The sequence below is a fragment of the Leptosomus discolor genome, chromosome 11 (genome assembly GCF_034619465.1).
Source record: "Leptosomus discolor isolate bLepDis1 chromosome 11, bLepDis1.hap2, whole genome shotgun sequence".
NCBI lineage: Eukaryota > Metazoa > Chordata > Aves > Leptosomiformes > Leptosomidae > Leptosomus > Leptosomus discolor.
The window spans coordinates 14,715,672-14,737,085 of record NC_141401.1 but is presented as its reverse complement, the minus strand read 5'-3'; the positions used below and the strand labels follow the sequence as shown (position 1 = coordinate 14,737,085).

The 21,414-nt window shown below is 36.7% G+C and overlaps 1 protein-coding gene across 2 annotated transcripts in view; it reads left to right on the top strand.

Annotated features, from left to right (window-relative positions):
• The window catches only part of SCAPER (S-phase cyclin A associated protein in the ER), a 164,857-nt gene that overhangs the window by 6,532 nt on the left and 136,911 nt on the right, over positions 1-21,414 (top strand). For both annotated transcript variants that reach the window (XM_086471462.1, XM_086471461.1), the window contains exons 4-5: positions 6,366-6,436; positions 12,424-12,621. In XM_086471462.1, coding sequence (XP_086327588.1) covers positions 6,366-6,436; positions 12,424-12,621 — 269 coding nt within the window. The remainder of the gene's footprint in view (positions 1-6,365; positions 6,437-12,423; positions 12,622-21,414) is intronic.

Here is a 21,414-nt window from a genome sequence, read left to right as displayed (position 1 = left end):
GGTGCTACTGCTTTTGAAACTTAGGCAGGGGTGTCTAAAAGTGAATTTTTTTTTTGCTTGTGAAGGTGGTTGAACACTGGAACGAGTTACCTAGAGAAACTGTGGGCAGTCTTTGTCCTTGGAGGTGCTCAAAACCTGACTGGACATAGTCCTGGGCAACCTGCTCTAGCTGACCCTGCTTTATCTGGGGAGGTTAGACTAGGTGATCTCTACAGGTTCCTTCCAACCTCAGCTGTTCTGTGATTCTCCGAGTGGAAAAGATACTTCTGTGAAAAGTTATGTCTAAGTTACGAGATAATTAACCTAATGTGTGAAGTGAACTGATGCAAAGTTTAAACTGCCCTTGGGTCGCTTTATGCATTAAGGTGTATTTGTGATATTTTTTTTTTTTATTTTTAAGCTGAAAAGTCTAAAGTCACAGAAGACAATGAGTTGCTTGAAAAACTATTTAGAGGATTGTACGTGGACATTTGTGTAGGTTTCATGAAGGACATTGCATTTGGTTCTGAAGGCTGTTGAACAGTGGACAAGCAGAATGACAGTTAAATTATGTTTGTCAGCTAAACATCCTAAACGTAATTACAAACCTAATTTCTTTCAGGTTCTGACCCTTTTACTTCAGTGTTGTCCCAGCTATCACAGTACGTTTTGTATAGCGGCCTTTTAGTAAGCGCTAACTGGTCAGCAGAGAAACATGTACTATGAATCTTTGTTAACTATATGTAGGAAGAGAAATTGAAAATAATTTAAGACTTCAGCATAATCTGACTGAGTAGAATGCATACCTCCCAGCTTTGGGTCACATGCAACAGCTGCTCAGTTTATTATCATCACTAGATGGATTTTTAAGTGGGCCGGTTCTGTGTTCTTGTGGCAGCTTCATTTACGTCTGTTTCCAGAAGATGCATTTATCTATTTGCTGGTCTTACATTTGCCTGCGTATTGTTGGTTCTGTTAGTAGATCCATTGATATTATTGAACTAGTCATATATTTCACTTAAGAAGAATAGAATTGAGACCCAAAGCATTTATAGTTTCTGAATTACACTTTTGGGGAGGGTAGTAATATGAATGATATGTGCAAAAGGAACTTGGAGTATATTTCTAACAGTATTTTTGAGCTACTTATGAGTTGATTCAATTTCTGTTCAGAGTCTGTTATTTTTTAATACTACCTTGCTTGTAATATTCTCTGAGAAACTTTCAAGTAAGACTTTTCTCTTAAAAATGAGTGTATATGAGTTATAGCTTAATGTTTGCTCTCACATTTTCTGCCAAAACATAAGGAATGAATGTAAAAGTGAATTTTTAGCCTTAATTAAATAGTTGTTATGTATGATAATTAAAATCCAAGTAGCTATATTAATTTCCTTCTTTTGGTTGTCTTGGCACCATTGTAATTTTTAAACTTTTTGTCACTGGTGCTTTCTTCTTTCTAAAATTTCTTCATTAATTCATAGGCTGACCTTTTTGCACAATACAAAGGATATGATGATAATTGCCTGATGAAAAACTTCCCTATGGAAAGGAACTTGTGGCTAATGAAAGTCTGGCAAAGCCAGATCCTTTATCTCTTGACCCTTGTTGTGGCATAGAGGGTATATATGTTGGTGTCAGCGAGCGCTGATTCATTTTATGCTGATCGTTCAATATGTATTTTGTCCCTGAGGAAAGATACAGCAATATTGTGAATTAGGACAGTTCTGACTCGTTCAGGGGTTGTGTAAATCAGGCCAAAGGTTCAAGCTGCCTGAGCCAGCCCTCCAGCTCTTCCACACAAAGCAGAATTTTGTCTTCAGGCAGTTTCTTCTGCTCGTAATGTTCAGAGGTATTGCTTTGGCTGTAACAGCGTGTGATTTAACATTTTATCTTGTATACTGTCATTCATATGAGATTTTTTTTTTTTCTGCAGAAACAGGGTATGGGCATTTGCTATTTCTAATGGTACTGTTATAGAGGGTTGATAAATTAAAATGTTGGATTCATTTTTTTAGTTTGTATCCTTTCTTTTTCTATTTAATTTAAAAATTGTGTGCTTGTGTCCGTCTTACCATTTAACTTCTCCTCTGAAAGACTTGGGTATTTTATATAGAGGACATGGGTAAAAGAGCAATAATGAAAAGAATTGCAATCAAAACCTTCTAATTCCTTGATGGAAATATATAGTTCCTGTCAATAAGAAACGTTTCCTTAAAAAAGAGAGAGGTTTCTGGAATGGCAGGTCGCACTTCCGTTACATGTTTTGGAGCAGCATGCAGCCTTATTATGTCAGATCTGAAATCCTAGTTACGGATATGGATCAATGACATGAGAAAATCCAAAACATGGTGGCAATGGTCTAGAAGAGATAGTGACTGTTAACGTATTTCAACTATTGAAATGAAAATACTCCTTCCAAAAATTCATTCATATGCAGCAGATTCTGTTGGATAGACTAATAAGCAGTGCAGTTGACTTTGTGTCCTAGGAGAGTCTTATAACTGTGAAAAATTCACTGGGCTGATACTCTGTCTCCAGATCTAAATTTGCATTCCAAATCTATGGCCACCAGTCGCCTATTGCGGTCTCTTAGATCTGGCTCACCTTGGAAAGCTGTGATCATTCCAACAGAGGATTTCAGAATTTTTTCCTTTGTAATTATTTTACATGCCTAGTGTGAAATTGGAGGCGCTGCATGCAGATAAGCACTACACATAAATTTTATTACAAAATCTAAGCAATGGTATTAGCAACAGTTAAAACATCCCGGAGGCTTGACATTTAAATGTTAGTGGAAGGTAAGGTACCTTTGGAACTTTTAAGAGATGTGTCAAAGAGTTGGAAAATCTCGTATTTGACACTGTTCCCTTCTTATTTCCTATTTGTTTGAAATCGTTTGGGCTCTCGCCATATAGAATTCATTTGTAGATTAAGCATTTCAGAGTAAGGAAACATATTTTCTTGGTTGAAAGGTACCTGGCACACTCTGGGGAGCCTGCAGTATAATATACTGCTTTAGCAAGAGCCTGATGGAGTAAATAGGTTTCACAGCATGTGATGAAAGTCATGAAACTTGGCGCTCTTTGGCCAAGTAAGGAAGTTGTAAAAGTCATGACTGAAAACATTGTGTGTAAGCCCTAGCAACGTTGGATCTGATTGTAACTGGCAGAATATAACATGAAGGGAAGGGTATTCTTTAAGGCTCATAAGTTTCAAACCTTGAATTTCACTGAAATGAATGGAAATCCAGCCTAGTGCGCTGGTAGGTGAATACAGGGCCCTTGTATTCTGAATGAGACCGTGATTTGTAAAAGTAACTTTGTGCAAAATATGTTGCTGTAATTCAGTCTGGAGGTGCAAAAACATGGAGAATTTTGGTTATATCCATGCTTGAAGGCGGTCATTTCTCCTTAGCATTGTACAGTTAGAAAAACCATATCTACTGCTGCTCTACAAACTTTTAATATGGTTTATAATAATACTAGAAACTTCAATATGCTTCCTCAATCAAGGGGTCAAAAATAATCAGTCTCATCTGGTTGCTTCCTCTAGGCAGCTGCCTCTGCCTTACTTTAAATGAGGTTCAGGCAACCAAGTCTCATCCAAGCCTCATTTTTGCAAAAATATTTCTTAAGATGAACAACTCTGCTGGCTGGGCTAGGCAGATAGATCCTGGAGTACAGACTGGTTTTATGTAGCAACAGCACTATAATGTAGACTGACTCTCTTACAGTTTTATAAATAACATGGAGGAAAAGAGGTGACACACTGCGTGTGAGAACTGGAGGAAAACAACAGAATGCTTACCCAATCGTGTCCTCAGATTCATTGGAGGAGATGAAAAGAAACATAATTGAAAACTGTTATCGTTCATGCTGAAGGTCTGATGATGAACCATGTCAAAGGCACTGAAACAACATACGCAGCCGATCTCTGCCATAGTGAGAACAGGAATGAGGGCTGCTGTTAATTACTGAATTTAAAGGCAATTCCCACATTTCTCATATCAGTAAACCTACCTGAAAGAGCAAGATGAGAGGGATGATTGTTGAGATTGTTAGTATAAAAGAGAGCTTTTGAAAATAGTTTATCAATGGCTTTTTTTTGGAGATGTTAGTAGCTTGGCTTTTTGTGACAGGAAGTCTTCCAAATCATAAACCCTGTGTGCTTCGTATTTAATAATCAGACAGAGAGGAAATGGGCTTCAAGTGTAAAATACGACTGTAGCTCCCTGAATGCTGCAAAACTTCACTACCTTGTATATTTCACATTGGCAACTTAATAGCTAATGAGATGATCATCTTTGGTCACTATTGTTCTTTCCTTAAGATTCAGTAAATTCCTAGCAGGTAATGTGCTTCGTATGTCATTGAGTTCCTGTGCGTGTCATAGCAATGCTGGTATGGTACAGTCACCTGGCAGTGGTCACTGAACATATGCATAGCCGTTGAGCAGCGCTCTTCTGTTGCTGCTTGTGAATATGAAAGGACAAAAGCAGAAGGAAGATGTCCTCTACTAACCAGAGGCACTTAATAGAAGAAGAATAGCAAAGCCTGTAAATGTGGCTGCTGCTGAAATACAAAACTTTCTGGTCCTTAAGAAAGAATTAGTCCTTGCCACACACTGTTTGCTTTTGAATTTTTAAGACCTGGTATTTATGTAAGTTTTGTTTTCTGTAAATGCCTGCCTTACATGGAAAGTGCCTGAAAACTTGCTTTTGTCTTTACAGGGGCCTTGTTTAGACATTCCCTGTTTTTAAATGATGGATTAGTATTTTGTGTTTTGTAGAATCTAAAGAGACTGCAACTTTTTTTTGTGTTCATCTGCCCTTTTTAATTTTAACATACCCATATTTGCTTGTAAGCCTTTTCACTGTGTGAGTTCTGAATGCTGTTGCATTTAAAATCCTGTCTTTGCAGAATGTAAATCATGTCAGAAGAGAAACTTTGGTGATTGAAATATTTCAGTTACCGTAAGTCTGACATGGAACTGATCTGCAGTTTAAGCTTTTCAGTGAGTAGGCAGTTTTTATACGTATGGTAGCTGAACCAAATTTGTTCCTGAATACTGCTAAATTGAGTTGAATATATTAATTTGTACCTGTTGTTTTGGCTAATGTAGCATTTTAAAAATGAATTATCAAGCAAATAATTTTTAATTTGTTTTAAAATTAAAGGCCTTGTTCCCTGTAATAATCAATGATGCAGACCAGCTGTACAACTGCTTGATTAAGACAGGTTTACAGCTGTTTTACATAACCAGCACCATGTAAAACAGCTGGACTGTGTTAGGGAATTTGGCCTAAGAACTGTTAAAAGCTCAACTGGACAATTCTGAAATTCAAGAATGATCTTCAGGGTCTAGGAAGGAACTGTGTTCAACTAATGCATTTATTTGCTTAGCTTCATCCAGCTAAATAATCTTGAAACTTTTACTTAGATGTAATCTGTGCTAGAGAGTACGCTTGCCATAGTTAGTATTTTGTCTGAACTTCCTCACGTTTTTGGTAATTGGATCCTGTGATTTTCCTGTAGTGCAAGTTAGGCACCGTTGGAAGCATAAAACTTTAAAAAAAAAATTTTTTATTATTACCCTTAAGTAAGTCTCAAAGATTAAATGCAAACATGTTAGGTAAGTCTAGGCTAACACAAATTTATCTATGCAAAGATAACTCTTAATCTGTTAAGAAGTTGCTGCCACCACAGCACTGAGACCTGAAATCATCCTTTCTGACTGTGGGAATTTGAGCTGATTTTGGAAGCTTAGTTGCTAAAGTCACTTCATTTGAGAAGGCATTTCAGATCTTAAGGGAACTGCCTCATGCTCTGTGAATGTTTTTCTCTCTTCCTTTGGCAACCTAAATGTAGGTGAACTAAATCCAGTCCTAAGTTCTGTTTTTCCCTGTCTTTCTTGGCAGAAAATATATAAATCTTCTGGTAGGTTGTTTGAACAGTTCAAGAAGAACTAAATTATTACATTTGTTTTTCCTAAGAAAGATATTCTTTGTTTTAATTCTGTAATATCTGATTGAAGTAATTCAAGAGCAGACTTTTTAAAAAATCTATATAGAAAAGTAGTATCGTATTTGACGTGTAGATTGTAATGATATGATTTTCAGAGGCACTGAGCCCTTAAAGGTCAGTTGTCTTAGTTTCAAGAAGTCTGTAATTCTTGCCTGCCTTTGTAATTTTTTTCATTTTCTGTGTTTTCTGGCATTATCCACATTCTGAACTCTGGAATATATATTTAGAATATACAATTTTACAAACCTCTTAACTCATAAATTGTGCCCCTGTCATTAGGTTGCAAGATGAGATATGTGCATTTAGAATGCTCTATCTAATTAAAATCATTATTATTGATTAAAACAGTTGCTTCTCCCACAGGAAAATCAAAATGGCAAGCTGGTGGAAAAACAAAGAGGGTGACTCAAGGAACACACAAGACTGCAAAACAGGTATCTGCTCTTTTTTTTATGATGACATTGAATTTATGACATAAAAATGTCTTGTGATATCACTGATACATTATTGGCTGAATAATATGTATATAAAACTGTGCATAAATTGTATTTTTAAAGCATACAAGTTTCAAAGTCAAGTATTCAGAAGTTAAAAAATGCCAGAATTTAGGTTATCTCAGCCTTTACTTCTGGAACTTCCTAACCTCTGGATGCATGACTTTTTGGCATTGAAGTTAGTTTAAGGGAAGTGCTGTTCACTGAAATGACAGAGGATATTCTTCCTATAAGAATGCTTCTTATACAAAGGCCACCTTTCTGCCTAATTTCTAATTTAAGGAAATGCTTTATTTCTTGACTTCATGTGTTAATGTCTGAAGTCAATCTATCCTATTTTGGAAAAAATTGGTCCAGGTGAGTAAAATTTCTAAGAGTTATGACTGGATAGCAAGTTCGAATGAGAAGTGAAAGAAACTCATGTTTAACCTTGCTTTTCTTCGATTAATAGATTTAGCCATTAGTATGGCTTTAGCCATTTAGTATTTTGAGACAGTCTGTCAGATTTTGATAATATGGCATATGGAAGATGATTTTTTTTTTAAAAAAAAAAGTTCTGCTTCCATAGAGTTGTATTTGTATTTGCGTGCATCTTTAAAACATGGGCATGTTATTTTCCCAGTTTAGTTTAGCAACTATTAACCTTGTGTTCTCTCTTCACGTACTGGTACGTTACAAACACCATGTATCCTGGTTTTCTTGTTCTGTGAAGGTGGAATTTTATTGATGTAGTTGGGCCTCCCTGTAAAGGTTTAGTCTCAGAACCTTTTAGGGTTAAGAGTAATGTGCTACATAGTTTGGGTTCTGTCTACTTTAGTCACTCACTAAATACTGAGTTTTCAGAATACTTGATTGTTACCCAGTGGCTCTGTGTGGGATTGCAATACTAAAAGTATATGTAGAAACAGTGTATTCCTATTGGGTACAGTTAAGGTTTGAAATAGACTGCTGAGTGTCTGCGCATCTTGGCACTTAAACTTGGCATTCAGCACCTTTATTTCTACTGCGTTTCAGACACTGGATACTGTTGGAAAGTAGTGGCTTTTTTTGTAACTTCTGTTGAGCCTTCGGTTTTAATTTTTCTTTACATATAAATAGGCCACTAACCTCAAGAAAATAAATTTACAAGAACTTTTTCATATAATCTTATCAACCTCATCTTCTTCTTAGTAGGGGCTGGCAAATCTATATTCAATAAATTTGGGCATCCTGAGAATAAATACACATTTCGTACTTTCCAGAACTCCAAGGCAAGTAACTGAAAGAAATTTTTTTTGGGGAAAAAAAAAAAAGAGATTCAGTTTTAACATCACTTTCATCATCCACACTGAGTTACTTGAGATGTAAGAAGGAATATTCCCATGTTTCTTAACTTCAGAGGCACAAAAGCTTTGCATTTTTTGCAGTTGAAGGTTTGAACTGTTACTACAAATGAGATAATATGAACTAGCCCTCTGAATCTTTGCCATTCTTGGGGGATTTTTGTTCTAGTGAGGTCAAGCTTCAGTTTAGGCCTGCTAGGTCACGTCTGTATAAACCATCAACACACATACTATTTGGCGGGGATGGGGAAGACCAAGGCAAGATATTTTTTGGTGTGTTTAAACACTAGGATTGATTTTTTGTTTGGTTGGTTTGTTTTGTAACGTGCAATGGTCTGCAAAGTTGTTGAACTTTTTTGTTCAATTTTGTTAAGTTGTTAAATTTTGGATAAGCGTATTGTCAAAGGCTAGGGGCTCTGAGATCACTTAGAAGATTCAAAAGTGAGTACTTATTCCCAGTTAAGAATGATCTGTAGAAATTTGCAGGATTGGAGTTTTAGAACTCTGCTCAGAAGAACTTAATTCTGTGTCCCTGTGTCTTGCTGATGGAAAAAGGCTTGTGCCTCAACTACTGACGGAAGTGAAAAATCTGCTAAGAGTTAGCTGGAAGCACTAGGCACAAGGATGTAGGTGGAGTTTATGTGGCTTGGGTATAGCTCCTTGGTGAAGATGTGGGGTTACTGCCTTACTGTGCTTTGGACTACACTGTTAGAAACATTTTGTCCTGTGCACTTGTGTTCCGTTAGAATACCAGAGAGATCGAGAAATGATCATCTCTGGAAATTGAGTTTCACTGTTGCATCACTCTCAGCCTGAGTATGACACTGAAAGGTATGATCAGGTCAAAAGTATGTACTTCTAGTAAGTACTATTTAATTAAAACTTAATTCCAGGAAGAATGAATAATAAAACTATAGCTGTACATCAGCGCAGAAACGACAGTCTTGGGAAGTCCGCGCCTAATCCAGCATTTCTTGCTTTTCAGTGAAAGGTTAGTTTGATTCATTCGAAAATTTACTTAAGGTGATGCTTACAGGTAAAGGTTCTGCTGAACAATGTACAGATTAACTCGGAATTCCTGCTTGCGTTAAACATTTGTACAGAATATAGCAGTCTGTTTCAAATGTTAGAAGTGTCTTTATATTAAAAATAGTCTTTGCTGCAACTCTTAAATTTGAGTACTGGCTTTCATTTCAGTAAAGTTGGTACTAGTCACACTTGATTAAGTTTTAAAGTAGCTTGCTGAGTTTGATCTTTTTTCATGGAATTTCTGGAGGCTGAAGTGCCAAACATGGGTCATGATTTGGGTTCTTTTCTGAAAATTAACTCCAGCTTCCAGGCTGTGAGAAACTCAAATATACAGTGTTAGAACTGACTTGTATCAGGAACTTAAAATATTGTTTCTATAAACTAACAACCAACTTAATTCTTACCTGCTTGTGTGATTGTGTTTACAAGAAATTTGGTAGTTTAGGGGTTTGCATCCTTTCAAAGGTGTTCGCTGGAGTATGAGTGACTGTAATTGTTGTTTAGGTTTTACTTAGACACTGGAAATCTCCTTACAGGAGTCCTAATGGAACTGCTACAACTTACAGTAGTTGACGCAGTTCCAACGTGCTGTTTTCCTAATTAAAATATGGCTGACATGTAAGAGAGATGCTAAATGGATGCCAGATACAGCAGGTGGATAACATTTACTGCTAAATGTCAAAACATATTCCATGACACTGTCTTACAGATACATTTGGAAGTGTCTTTCAGATAGTGGGAATTATGCATGGTTCCCATTCCAAAACAGCTGATCCTTTATATCAACAACATCAGCCGAATGAGTAGAAACCTAATCACTTTACTAAGGTCACATTTTATACATACATACATGCAGCAAAAGATAGCACTGGTATTTTAATACAGCTATTTATGATTCTGCAATTAAAGTTGTGTCATTATAAATTGTATTTTAACAGAACAGTAAATTAGCCCCAGTATAAGCTTTGCTTTAAAGGTTTATATACAAGGCCTCAGCTAAGGAGCATCTTTTCTCCAAGTAGTTTTTTAAGAGGTGACTCTTATGTCATAGAAGAAAAAATATGAAATACTGTGACATATGAAACCCTTCTGAAATTCCTGCTCGTTGATTGTTTATGACATACATCTTTTCTGAACATGTCTCTCATGCATACATTAGCTGAGGTTCATCTGGAGTACACTTAGAGCATTTTGAGATATATGTGAGGGTAGCAGAGATGTTAGTATGATTGTAGTAAATCAGGTTCCCATTCTTGCCCATTTTATAGGAAGATTAGAATCTGAACACAAATGCAGGTGAGAACGTAAGCATTTTGACAGCGCTGTGTCTCCCTCCCTAATTACAAAGCGGAATTTGCTGTGTTTAATGCCACGTGGTACAGGTAGTCAGAGCACTGGGGGGGATAAGCAGACTGGAACCCAGAGAGAGAGGCTACTGAAGAAACGGGGCTCTAGAATTTACTAGACAGATTTGCAGATTTTATCTTCATGTCAGGGTTCAGTTCCCTTGTAATGGGAAGCTGTGTTTATGGTGTGAATTTATCAACTAAGTCCCCTAAAATCTAGAGAAGAAAGGCATTTATATTCTTAAATACAGTGATTGAAAAATCATTTGGTTATTGCCTATTTTCCCATTCTGTAATTTGAGCATGAGAAATGCGAGTTCATTTACATGTTTCCTAAACATGCAGGGAACTTTTGGTAGCTTAGGCACAATTTGTTGGAATTTAAGAGGAGTCCACAAAACCCAAAGATCCTCTCAAGGAGAATGAGGAAAATTTTCTCTAGACTCTGCACAATCCTTGGGTCTCTATTCTCTATATATTTCATCATAAAAGTAGTATTAGAGCTCTTTTTTAAAAGTTCTTTCATTGATAACTTCATCCAAAAATATGCTACAGACCTGCTTGCCTTATATTGCTGTGGTCTAAAATGACTTTTCTATAGAATTCTTGTGTCTCCAAGTATAAACTTATGTGCCATTAAACTCATCTTCTGGCTTAAAGAAAGAACATTTCCCCACTTTTCACGTAGAGCACAAAGAGGCTTGCATCCCAGTCAATTCCTTTGCTGTTTACAGTGTATCTCATTAGTGATTAGATGTTCTAATTATAAACTCTGTGTACTGGCTTGTGCGATGTTGGTTTTGATTGTTTTCATTCAGTCACCAAAAGCAGAGTTTTTAGAATGGAGTTTTGTAGTAGATGATTTTCTGGAGGTCTCTGCCACAGTGGACCAGTGCATCAAAACGGCGGTAAAGGTGCTATTTGCATGAATGCATTAATGAAAAAACCCACACAAAACAAGACTATTGCAGCATGTAGCCAATACCTCCATCACAAAATGGCACACAGTTGGGTGTCATTTTGCGTTTACTCGAGGTGCTTATCCACCCGGCTACTATGGAATGCAGAAGCTTATAGAAGTCTGGAGTGGTAGCAGGATTTTTCTGTTTGTTTTTCTGTTGTGGGAGAGAATTTCAAGTTTAATAAGGACAGTGTGATGGGGCGAAGTGCTGATTTGGTATTTTCAGCCAAATAGGCATGTTTCAGAACCCTTTGGAATATCCTGTGCAGATGAGTGACAGTCTATCTCTGTCAAGGAGACATATCCCCGTAAGAGTGACTAAGCTGAACACCCAAGGTCAACAGATACGTAGCACTGAGGTGGCATAACAGTGCTTCCAAGTAGGTACGTGGTGATTCTGTCTGTGCCAGTGTTTGTGAAGACAGTTGGATGTTCCCATCACATTTAGCATATTGGCAGTCCTCTGCATCTGTGCAGCAAAACGGTACTGGATCAGTTAGTCTGCATGCTAACACTAAAAATCCAAACAGATTTGTTGTCGTTAAAGCTGTTAAATTACAACTTAAAACAGTGCGAGGACACTTTCAGGCTTGGTGTAAGTAGGAGCAACTTCATTCATTGGCATAGCACCTACATTGGGTTGAATTGAGCTTGCAATGTTAACAATATGATGAGTGGAAATCTTAGTACAGGGAGTCTTCTAAAGTGTGAAAGCTTCCTTCTGTAACTAACTCGGTGCTTGCTGGCATCTCCTCCACAGTGTACCCGTAACATATCAATCAAAGCGCTACCACAGCAGCATTTCTCTGACATTAATGCTCGTGTTAGAGTGAGGGTTTAAAAACGATGAAGTCGTATGTAATATCTTGGTAATAGAATTTAACTGTGATGGAATATTGCTGGTATGATTATTAGTAAAATGCTGTTTTCATCTCTGGATGTACATACTTGTCAGAATAAGTAATACAGGATGTGTAATTAGAAAATGTAACTTTCCAATGTGATAAGAGGCAGAGTGCCTTGTACTGTTACACAGTGTGAATGTTCGGTTATAAGTGTCAAAGAAACAGAATGTAGTTCTACATAGCTGCTCCCTGTATTTAAGATAAGAAAGTGTGTTTTAAAAAACTCAAGTCAGTGGGATGACGTAGACTTCAGTGAAAGATGTCTTGTTTACAAATGTTTGAATGTTGAAAAATGTGTTGCACAGTAACGCAGCCCCTTACCGTACTTCTGTTTGTTATTTTCTGTTGTATTTCGTTTTCTCAGAGCACTACCATAGACTGTAAATTAACATCAGCAGCAGCTGGAGAGAAAAACTTTGACAAAAGCCCAACAAAAACAAGACAGCCTCGAAAAGTCGATCTGCGGGCTCGATACTGGGCATTTCTTTTTGACAATCTCAGACGAGCAGTTGATGAAATCTATGTTACATGCGAATCAGATCAGAGTGTAGTAGAATGCAAGGTAAGTCTTCAGCTGTTCTTTGCCTGTTGCATGTGGCTCTTACTGTGCTTTTTTTTATACTTTACAAAAAAGCTGGATGAGGAATTAGAGCTTCAGAAACATGTTACTTTTTGATTTGTATTTAGTGAAGGCTTGTAAACAGGAAAACGGATTTAACGAGCTTTTGTCTTAGGCAGTGACTATTTTTGAGGTGTATAAATCTTGTAGCAATGCACATAATGTTATTAGACGTCAGTTTTTTATGAAACCAGTTTTTGCTTATTGAGTTCTGATTTTGTTAATTTTTGAACTGATTTATTTTTTTCCCTGTCATGTTCTTTACTGTAGGTGGCACTGTTGTGATTCAGCCTTTTTCAAATTTGTTTGCTTCCTCTTAAGTGGCTTAATTATACATTGCTCCCTTTTTGCAGTGATAGTTATCAGTCTTCTAATTCTCTCTGTGGTGTTAAGAAGGTGATTGGTGGTCAAGTCTAAACAATGTCTGGTTGGGATGTCACTGTGAGACACGCTTCCTAATTTTGGAAAACCTGTGTTTGTAATAGCTTGTGCATCTGTTTGACATTTTATGATGATTTTCTAGTAGATCCGTAGGAAGTCCATTGTCATTTAATAAAAGCCACTCATTCTTTAAAATGGGATTTATTGCAAGCATTGAGAGAAGCTAGAAGAATACTTTATAAAAGAAATGTTAAAGAAGTGACTTCTGTTTTCATATTAAACATGCTGAAAGCTCAACACATTCTGGAAATGATTATCTAATCACTGTGAAAAATGACATATATCAATTTAAGTAAACTTTTTTCTAATCGTATGCATCTAGTTCTTTGCAGTAATCAGACACGGCCAAACTGACTTTGAGATTAGTGTACAACTACGTTTCATTGAAAGCAGATTTGAAAACTGAACAGTAGCTAGAGGCTTCCAAATTGCTGGTTGGTCTAACACAATTTAACATTTTGTTCCTGAACTGTCTTCCTGCTCAGAAAACTTCTCTGGAGAATTTTTTGGTTTAAGAAAATCAGTCAGCCTTGCATTGTAATTAGATTACCATTTTAAACTTTTGTGACTGAAAGAACAAAAGTGTATTTGTATCATTATCACATATTTTTGGGGTTAGATATCAGTCAGCATTTTAATCATGCTACTTGATCTATTTTTGGATGGAGGTATTCCATAGCCTAAGTGAAATGTCTTCATTTTAGTAGACGCTTGACAGTGCTGTATGTATCTGTGTGTATCAGATTACTTGTTTGCAAAACAGAGGTGGAAAAAGCCAAAAATGAGTAAATAGGGGAGTCCAGTGACATGTGTTGTAGAACCTTTGTAACATTCATGTTGCTTTCACCTTTTAAAAGGTCTTCTGAGCACAAAAAAGTGCCTTACCTGAGTAGCTGCAGTATGTGTGCGCGCTATGGTCTTTGGTGAGATTTTCTTTTAATGGTTACTGTTCCGTGATGATCAGTACTCTTTTGATAAATTACTAAAATTTCTGTTAATTAAGCTATGAAGTATAAAACTGTTGGGTCTTGCAAATTATTTTTACTAATAATATTTCACGTCTATCAGTTCTATTGATTGTCATAATTCATTTTGAGGTGGTATTGTGGACAAATACTGTCTAGTTTTTTCCAGAGGTGAAGTTGTCAGTGTGTTCTATCTAATCACTTGCAGCAGAATATCTTAACTGCTGTCTTTTGAAGTGAGTGCTTTACAGAACTCTTAATAGATAGGCATATAACATCTTTGGTACTACATACATAGGCTTCAACTAGGGAGTTATCAGACTCGTCAGTAGCACGGAGGTATGTTTTAATTTTGGATGGAATATTAGTGATAACAAACAACAGGTCTGTGTGGAAACTGTGAGTCATCCTCACCTCTGACACTAAAAAGCCGGTGCTCAACCTTTTAGGAGCTGATAAATTAAAATCATGATCCAGTCTCAGAGTTCAGTTGGCAAATGATATTTATTAAGAAGCGCTTGTGTGACATTGTTTTAAGAATTCATGTAGCTCAGTAGAAGGCCTATGTCCTGCCTGAAAAATAGTTTAACTCAGTCTTTAGTTTGATCATTACGGTTTGTCCGTGTGTGACTCAGTTCAGGTAAATAATTGTCACTTGCCTGTCTAAAACATTTATTTGTTTTATTGCCTTGGCTTTGGTAGTCCTAGATACATTGCTATCATGTTACTGCCAGACACCAAGTTTCATACTTCATATTGACAGTTCCGATCGTGCCTGGTCAGATCTTGCATCTAAGATCTCTGGTCATGCCTTTTCTTGCTATTTGAAAACGTTAAAGCAGTGAACAGAATCCAGATTCCCTGTTTTGTGTCAACTTGGGTGTCCACTGTGGCAGGAAAGATGGCTGTAGCAAGGTTCTGTGTCTTATTCCGGGGTCAGCTCCAGCCGTGTGACCCTGTGGGATTGGGAGGATGCAAAGTGATTTTGTGCCTCTGACTAAGGCATGTGCGAATAATGGTGTGGTATGAGGCATAATGTGAATTCTGTGTGGTCTAATGAGGTATCTCCCTAACTCTGCTGACATCGTCACAGTACCAGTAATGCAGATGTGGCATGGCAAAATATGTTAAGCTTCGTTGGCAGGAAAATAATGTCTATAATGTATATGATAGTTTTCTTAGGCTTTTGGTCTTAGGAGGCCAGGTGTAACGCAGTCGTACCATGTGTCTCATCTGTCCTCGTATAGCCATGATTTTCTGTCATCCCATAACTTTTAATGTCAGTGGACCAATTTAAAGTAATTTAGTCACTATAGATTTCATGAGAGTAGGTGGCTAGCTTGGAAGATGATGTCCTGTTAAGGTTCACAATGCAGAAAACACTGCCAGTCAATCTATTAGACACCAGGGAATTCAGAGGGAGAAAAAGAGAACATGAATGCACCAACTGAGGGCAGAGGGATTGTTTTGGTTTTGTTTGGGTTGGTTTTTTTTTAAACAAGAATTAATTGAAGTGCACTAGAGAAACCAGTAAGGAGATCATGGGTAAATAGGCTTCACTAGATCCACAGTTCGCAGAACCATTGTAGGCTTTTTTTTGCTTGGTGGTTTATGGTGTGGTTTTTGCTTGTTTGGGTTTGTTTTGGTTGTTTTTTTTTAATGTCTCTTTGGGCAGGAGGAGTTCAGCTAATTCTTGTGCTTTTTCCATTTTTATGTATGACAGTACTGGTCTTTTGAATATTTTAATTTTAAGATGAAAATTCCATTTATAATAAATGTTTACTAAAGCTCATGCTAAAAATTAGAATGGGTTAACTTCACTTTTATGTTCTTTTTTGCAAAAGGTTTACACTACATAGAAAAGTATCTGATGGTTAAAATATTACAAGAGATACCACAGACATATCAGCTCAGTTGAAAATGGATTAATGTATTTCTGCCATACCTAAAGAATTGAGAGGGTTTTGGTAAATGAGAATTCCATTTTGCCATGTTAACTTTTCAAACTCATTTGACAGAGTATCTTGTTAGCTCGAAGTACCATTTTTATTTTTACTACTGGACATATATGGGAAACAAGATTAAGTAAGGATCCAAAATGGTTAAACTGTTAACCTTTCCTTCTTTGTTTTTTATGTGGGATTTTGAAAAATCTTTTTATTAAGATAAATCCATGTTATCAAAAACTTCCTTAATTTTAACTTTTTAAGTGATATCTCTTCAAACTTCTGTCTTGGTCAAATAGTCATGTGCTGTACTATTTAAATATTTTAGTTGTATAAAGATTGTCTTAAAAGAAGACAAGTAAAATTGAAATGTGACAACTTCTGGCATTTAAAACCTTCTGATGAACCTGGTATGAAAGTGGTTTGACTTTTTTATTTTGTACTTTTTGCTCTCTTGTATTCTTACCAGTTGGTATAGTTTTATTGATTACATTGTCACTGAAGACAATGTTTGATGCTCCCAAATCGGAAAGGGCCCTAGTGGCTGGTTGTGGTTGAAACTGCAGACGAAAAGGGTTGTGGTAAGGACACAAACAGTGGAAATGTGTGTAAGAGGATCGGTGGTTGTGTATATTTTCTCTCAGCTTTGGGCACTGCTGAAGTTGGTATTTTGCTATTGATTTGGAATTGAGAACCCTCAAATCATGTGTATAGATACATAGATATGACTTTGATGCTTTATCTAGAAAGATGTAATGAACATGGTTGAATTATTTGTGAAATAAATAAAGAGTTCTCAAATTTAAGCATTGTCTTACTGTACATAAATCAGTTTGTGCAATAGTGATAGAGGTTAGTTATAGTCTAATAGATTTGGCAATAACCTTCAACATTTCGAAGTGCAAATTGTGTGGATATTCTATACATTAGCTAGGTTTCTGTGTGTCTAGTGGTTATATGAATATTTTATTACCTAGCGTTTTCTAGGTTTGGGTGGTGAGCTTAGGCAGAAAAGAAATGGTAATGCCTTTAATTGTCTTCTGTATGCTAAAAGGACTTACGCCCCAAATGATTTGTAGATGGAGGAAGGTGGATTCTGTAGTCAATTTTGGCCAATGGAATTTCAGTTAATGCAACAGAGAAATCTGTCTTCTGCTGCTATTCTTTTATGGTCTTCAGGTGTCTCAGCGACTGAGTTTATTTATATTTTTTTAATATATGTGTATGTATAAAAAAGGAAACAACACACCACACACTCATATAAAACTCTTAGAGTTTGAGCAACTGGATCCAGCAGCTAAGGATACAGTAAATCTAGAAGAATCTCAGTCTACTTTAAATTTAATTGTTGGATATTTTTTCTCCTAGGATGAATTAATGGATTTGGCTTTTTTTCCTTTCAAAAAGCTGAATTTTATTATGTAGAAATTATTTCGATATTCTTTTAAAGTTGCTGTTTAGCGTTACCTAATGCTTTTACAAACGTCTGTCTTCACACCTAGCATTGCTTATTGGTATATTTCTATTCGGTTTTGGCAAGCGTAGTTTCTCTCTTTGATTCTAAAGCTTACAGGTACCTTCTTAAATCAGTCTACCTTTAGTATAGTTCAGTGAAAACAGTTTCATTCTGCTTGAGATTCTTATTTGCTCTTAAAAAATGGAAAATTCAGCAGTGAAATTCTGTTGTTCTGATTCTCATAGACAGTGCAAGATACCCACAGAGATGGGTAAAAGCTTTCCTTAAAAGATTTGACATGTAGTGTGGTGGTGTTATGCAAAAGAACCAGCTGAAACAACTGTAGTCCGATCAGGGTGACACCTGTGAGAGAGTTTGAGTTGATGGAAGGCCTCCTAGGAGGAGAGAGGAACTTGCTTTGTTAGCATCTCCTGCTGAGAACTCTTGTGAGGGCAGCTTTTGGTTCCAGGTATGCTGATCCTAATGATTTCAATCTATGTGTGCAGACTGAGACTCATTGTCATCCAGGCTGGTTACAGGCTTTTAAGGCAGCCAGGAAAATCAAACTGTTTCTGGACGTGTTGGAGCTGAAGGTAGAAAACCCGTGATTTTCTAACTTCAGTGAAAAGAAAATCTGCAGTAATTCAGTGTAATGGTCAGGTTGATCCAAACAGGATCTTGATGCTGTTTCCACTGATCAGAGCCAGTTCAACTCTGTCCATTTTACTTTTCTTTGGAGGATAAGTTTTGATTTTATCCCTTTCTTCCATACCTTTCAGTTTTTCACAAATGTGAAAAGTATCTGGTTCCACGGAGGAAAAAATACAGAATCAGGGTTTGATACTTAAGGCATTTTGGGAGAGATAATTTGTTAGAGGTGAATTTCACTTCTTTCCTTCTAGTGCTACAAATCCTCAGAAAGCTGTCCCAAGAAGGATTATGAAGAAACTTATTTCCTCAACGGAGACCTCTCTAAGTATTCTACTTAGGTACATTATTCTTGTCCCAGTGTCCTGGGTTCCTCTAGGTGTCTGGGTGAAAAAAATGTTAGCTTTCCAAAGGAATTAAAATCAAACCCAAAACAACCCAAACTGCAAAATCTGAGTTTTTTTAATTAAGGTTCATTTAGCATCTTTTGTTTTATATATCTGAATTCTTTTAGTTGCTAATTGTTTCCCCACTAGAGTCCTCTATTAATTGTATTTTGATCAATTTTGTAATCAGTTTGAGCATTAACTTAATACCTTGTACTGATGTCTTCATTGTCTAGAACATTTCTAGTTAGAAGGAGAATTTCAACCTGGCATGAACTCTGTTCTGTGTGATTGAATCTATTTTCTTTTTATACAGTAAAACCAAGGTGATTATGAGTTTCCGTGAAAGCCCAAGTGAATGATTTACGTATTAGAAAATGTGTGATTCTTTCTTCTGTGTTTTTTACAAGACAGTCTTTCAGATCAATAGAGGTTTTTGGAATATATGTTCAAATTGTTTGAGAAAGTCTAATTCCGCAGTTGGAATGTGTTGGAAGACTTATCACTCAGTTATAAAAAATAAATGTCTTCTCTTTATGAATTTGGAGATATTTAGGAAGACTGTATTCATGTCTCTTTCTAAATAAAATACTCTGAGGCCGTATTATGGCAGTCAATGCCAAGTGAAAATCTCTTTTTTGAGCATGCCTCCTGCCTCTTTTTGGACATTTACATTTTCGTTGTTGTCATCTTCTGCAGATGAGTCAACAGTGCAGGACAGGAAAATGGGGTAATGATTGGGCGTTCAGTCTCACAGATGGAAATGGGTGAGATCTTTCAGAATAATCATCTATTCTAGTTGGCAGCCTGGATAATCCGATTCCTGCCTCTCCATCCGTACTGTCATATATATATATTTATTTATTTTTACTTTTTTGTGTAAGTAAATTGTGTGATTAAGTCCCTGCATGTGCCCCCTGACTGCTACATTCATTCTTACAGAGAAAATTTACTTCAGTAACGGTCACACTTCTCAGGAGCACGTCCTTGGCAGCTAGTGGATAGTGGCTGTCATGTAGGTGAATCAATGAGGAACAAACTGAGGCCAGATACGGTGCGTTTAACACTTGGATCTAAGAGGCCGTGTGTTCTTGCAGCTTTACTATCTAGAGTTTGCTGCTTAGTGGCTTCTGCAAGGCTAGGGTGAGAGCATTTAAAAGACACCAATCGGGAGAATTTTGGTTACTGGAAAATTATTGTTTTTCTCCTCTCTGCGTTGTAGAGGTTTTCTTTTCAGAGTCGGTTTAGGTTTTTTTATATATATATATATATATTATGTACCATGTACTGAAGTTGGTATAATGAGAGTCCTTTGGCTAGAGGAGCTGCTTCCTTTCATCCTTTCCCAAAGCTGTAAGAACCGCTTTGTCAATCGTCTTTGTTTAATCTAACCCCAGAGCTGGCTTTAAGTGTTTGTAATGCAACTGTAGAAAAAGGCTACAAGGAATTTTTAGAAGCAATTTTTGTGTCAAATTAGTGAAACACCTAGTTAACCTTAAAAACAAATTTGAAGAAAGAAAGAAGGAACTTATATTGCCTGCTAAAAATGTACAAGAAAATGGAGTTTATTTTGGTAAATACATAATCTGAAATATTCGGTGTAGATAATGAAACAATATGAAGTATGCATAGTTTGTAAAATAAAATGCACATTTCTAGACTTGAGAGTAAGCTGAAATACGGATGTGGTGACTGAGTTAATTTCTCTGCCGTGCATACTACTATTTTGAGTTGTAGTAACCTTAAAGTCCTACAGTCTTCCATGCTTCCCTGTTTTCCTCATCCGTTTTTGAGAATGGGAGAATAAATGGAAAGGGTGACATTTCAAAGCCATTACAGGATTTCTGAACAAAGTGAACTTGTGTTTTTAAGGATTATTATAGGCCTATCTAGGACCCAAGTCAAGATTGTCCTGATTCAGGAATATAGGGTTATTCTGGTGTAGCTACTCTATATATATTAGAGATCCTTGTTGATTGAAAAATAATTAATATGATCACCCAATTGAAGAGACTAGAAGTACAACTTTAAGATAAATACATAGAAATGAAAGTAATGACTGAGATATGAAGAAAAGAAGGAAAAGCACAAAAAGAGCTTTTTGACGTGCAGGACTATTGGATCAGAGAGTTGAACAGAGGAGAGAAAGAAACAGGAGCTGTATTGTGAGTGTTTTTAGGTTTATGTCACTGCTTTTCCTTTAAGTGTTGTCTTTTAACAGTATTGCTTTCTCTTTTAGTTTGAACTGGCGCTTTAAAAGTCGTATGGGATGGATATGACCTTGAAAAATAATGGGATTTAAAATTGTTTTGACTCTAGTGCATCCGTAGTCTACCCCATAAAGGTTCCTTTTTGTCAGCACCTTCTCAAGTGATGCAAGTTTCCACTGCTTCAGCACCACAGGGTATATCTGCTACACTCGGTGCCGTAGGTGAGCTAGAGAGCTGTATTGATGTCCAAGACCCCAGAGCCCTGCACGCCAGTATTGTGTGTCAGTAGGACAAAGGGATGGCGCCAACCGTCCCGCTGTATGCGCCAGTAACTAGAATTAATTACAAACCAATCGAATCCGTTGCAGCCAATTGGTAAACTAATTGGTAATTTTAGCTGTACATCTATATGTAGTTATCTGGATGCCTGTAACGGCGCTTTCAGAGCCACTTTTGTTCTGCTTCATCCTGCTTGACAAAATGGCCCTCATAGCTTTAGGGAGAAAGATGTGCATCAGTGAATATGGGGCCACTCCAGCTGCTTGTCTTGTTTGTATTCCCTTGTTCGTAAAACATGACTCGAGTTACAGCTGCATGGTTCTGCTCTGATCATTTCTGATAATGTGTAGCTAAACATTCCTTAAAATAGGTTAAGCCATTTATTGTATTTTTTTTTCCTGTGCC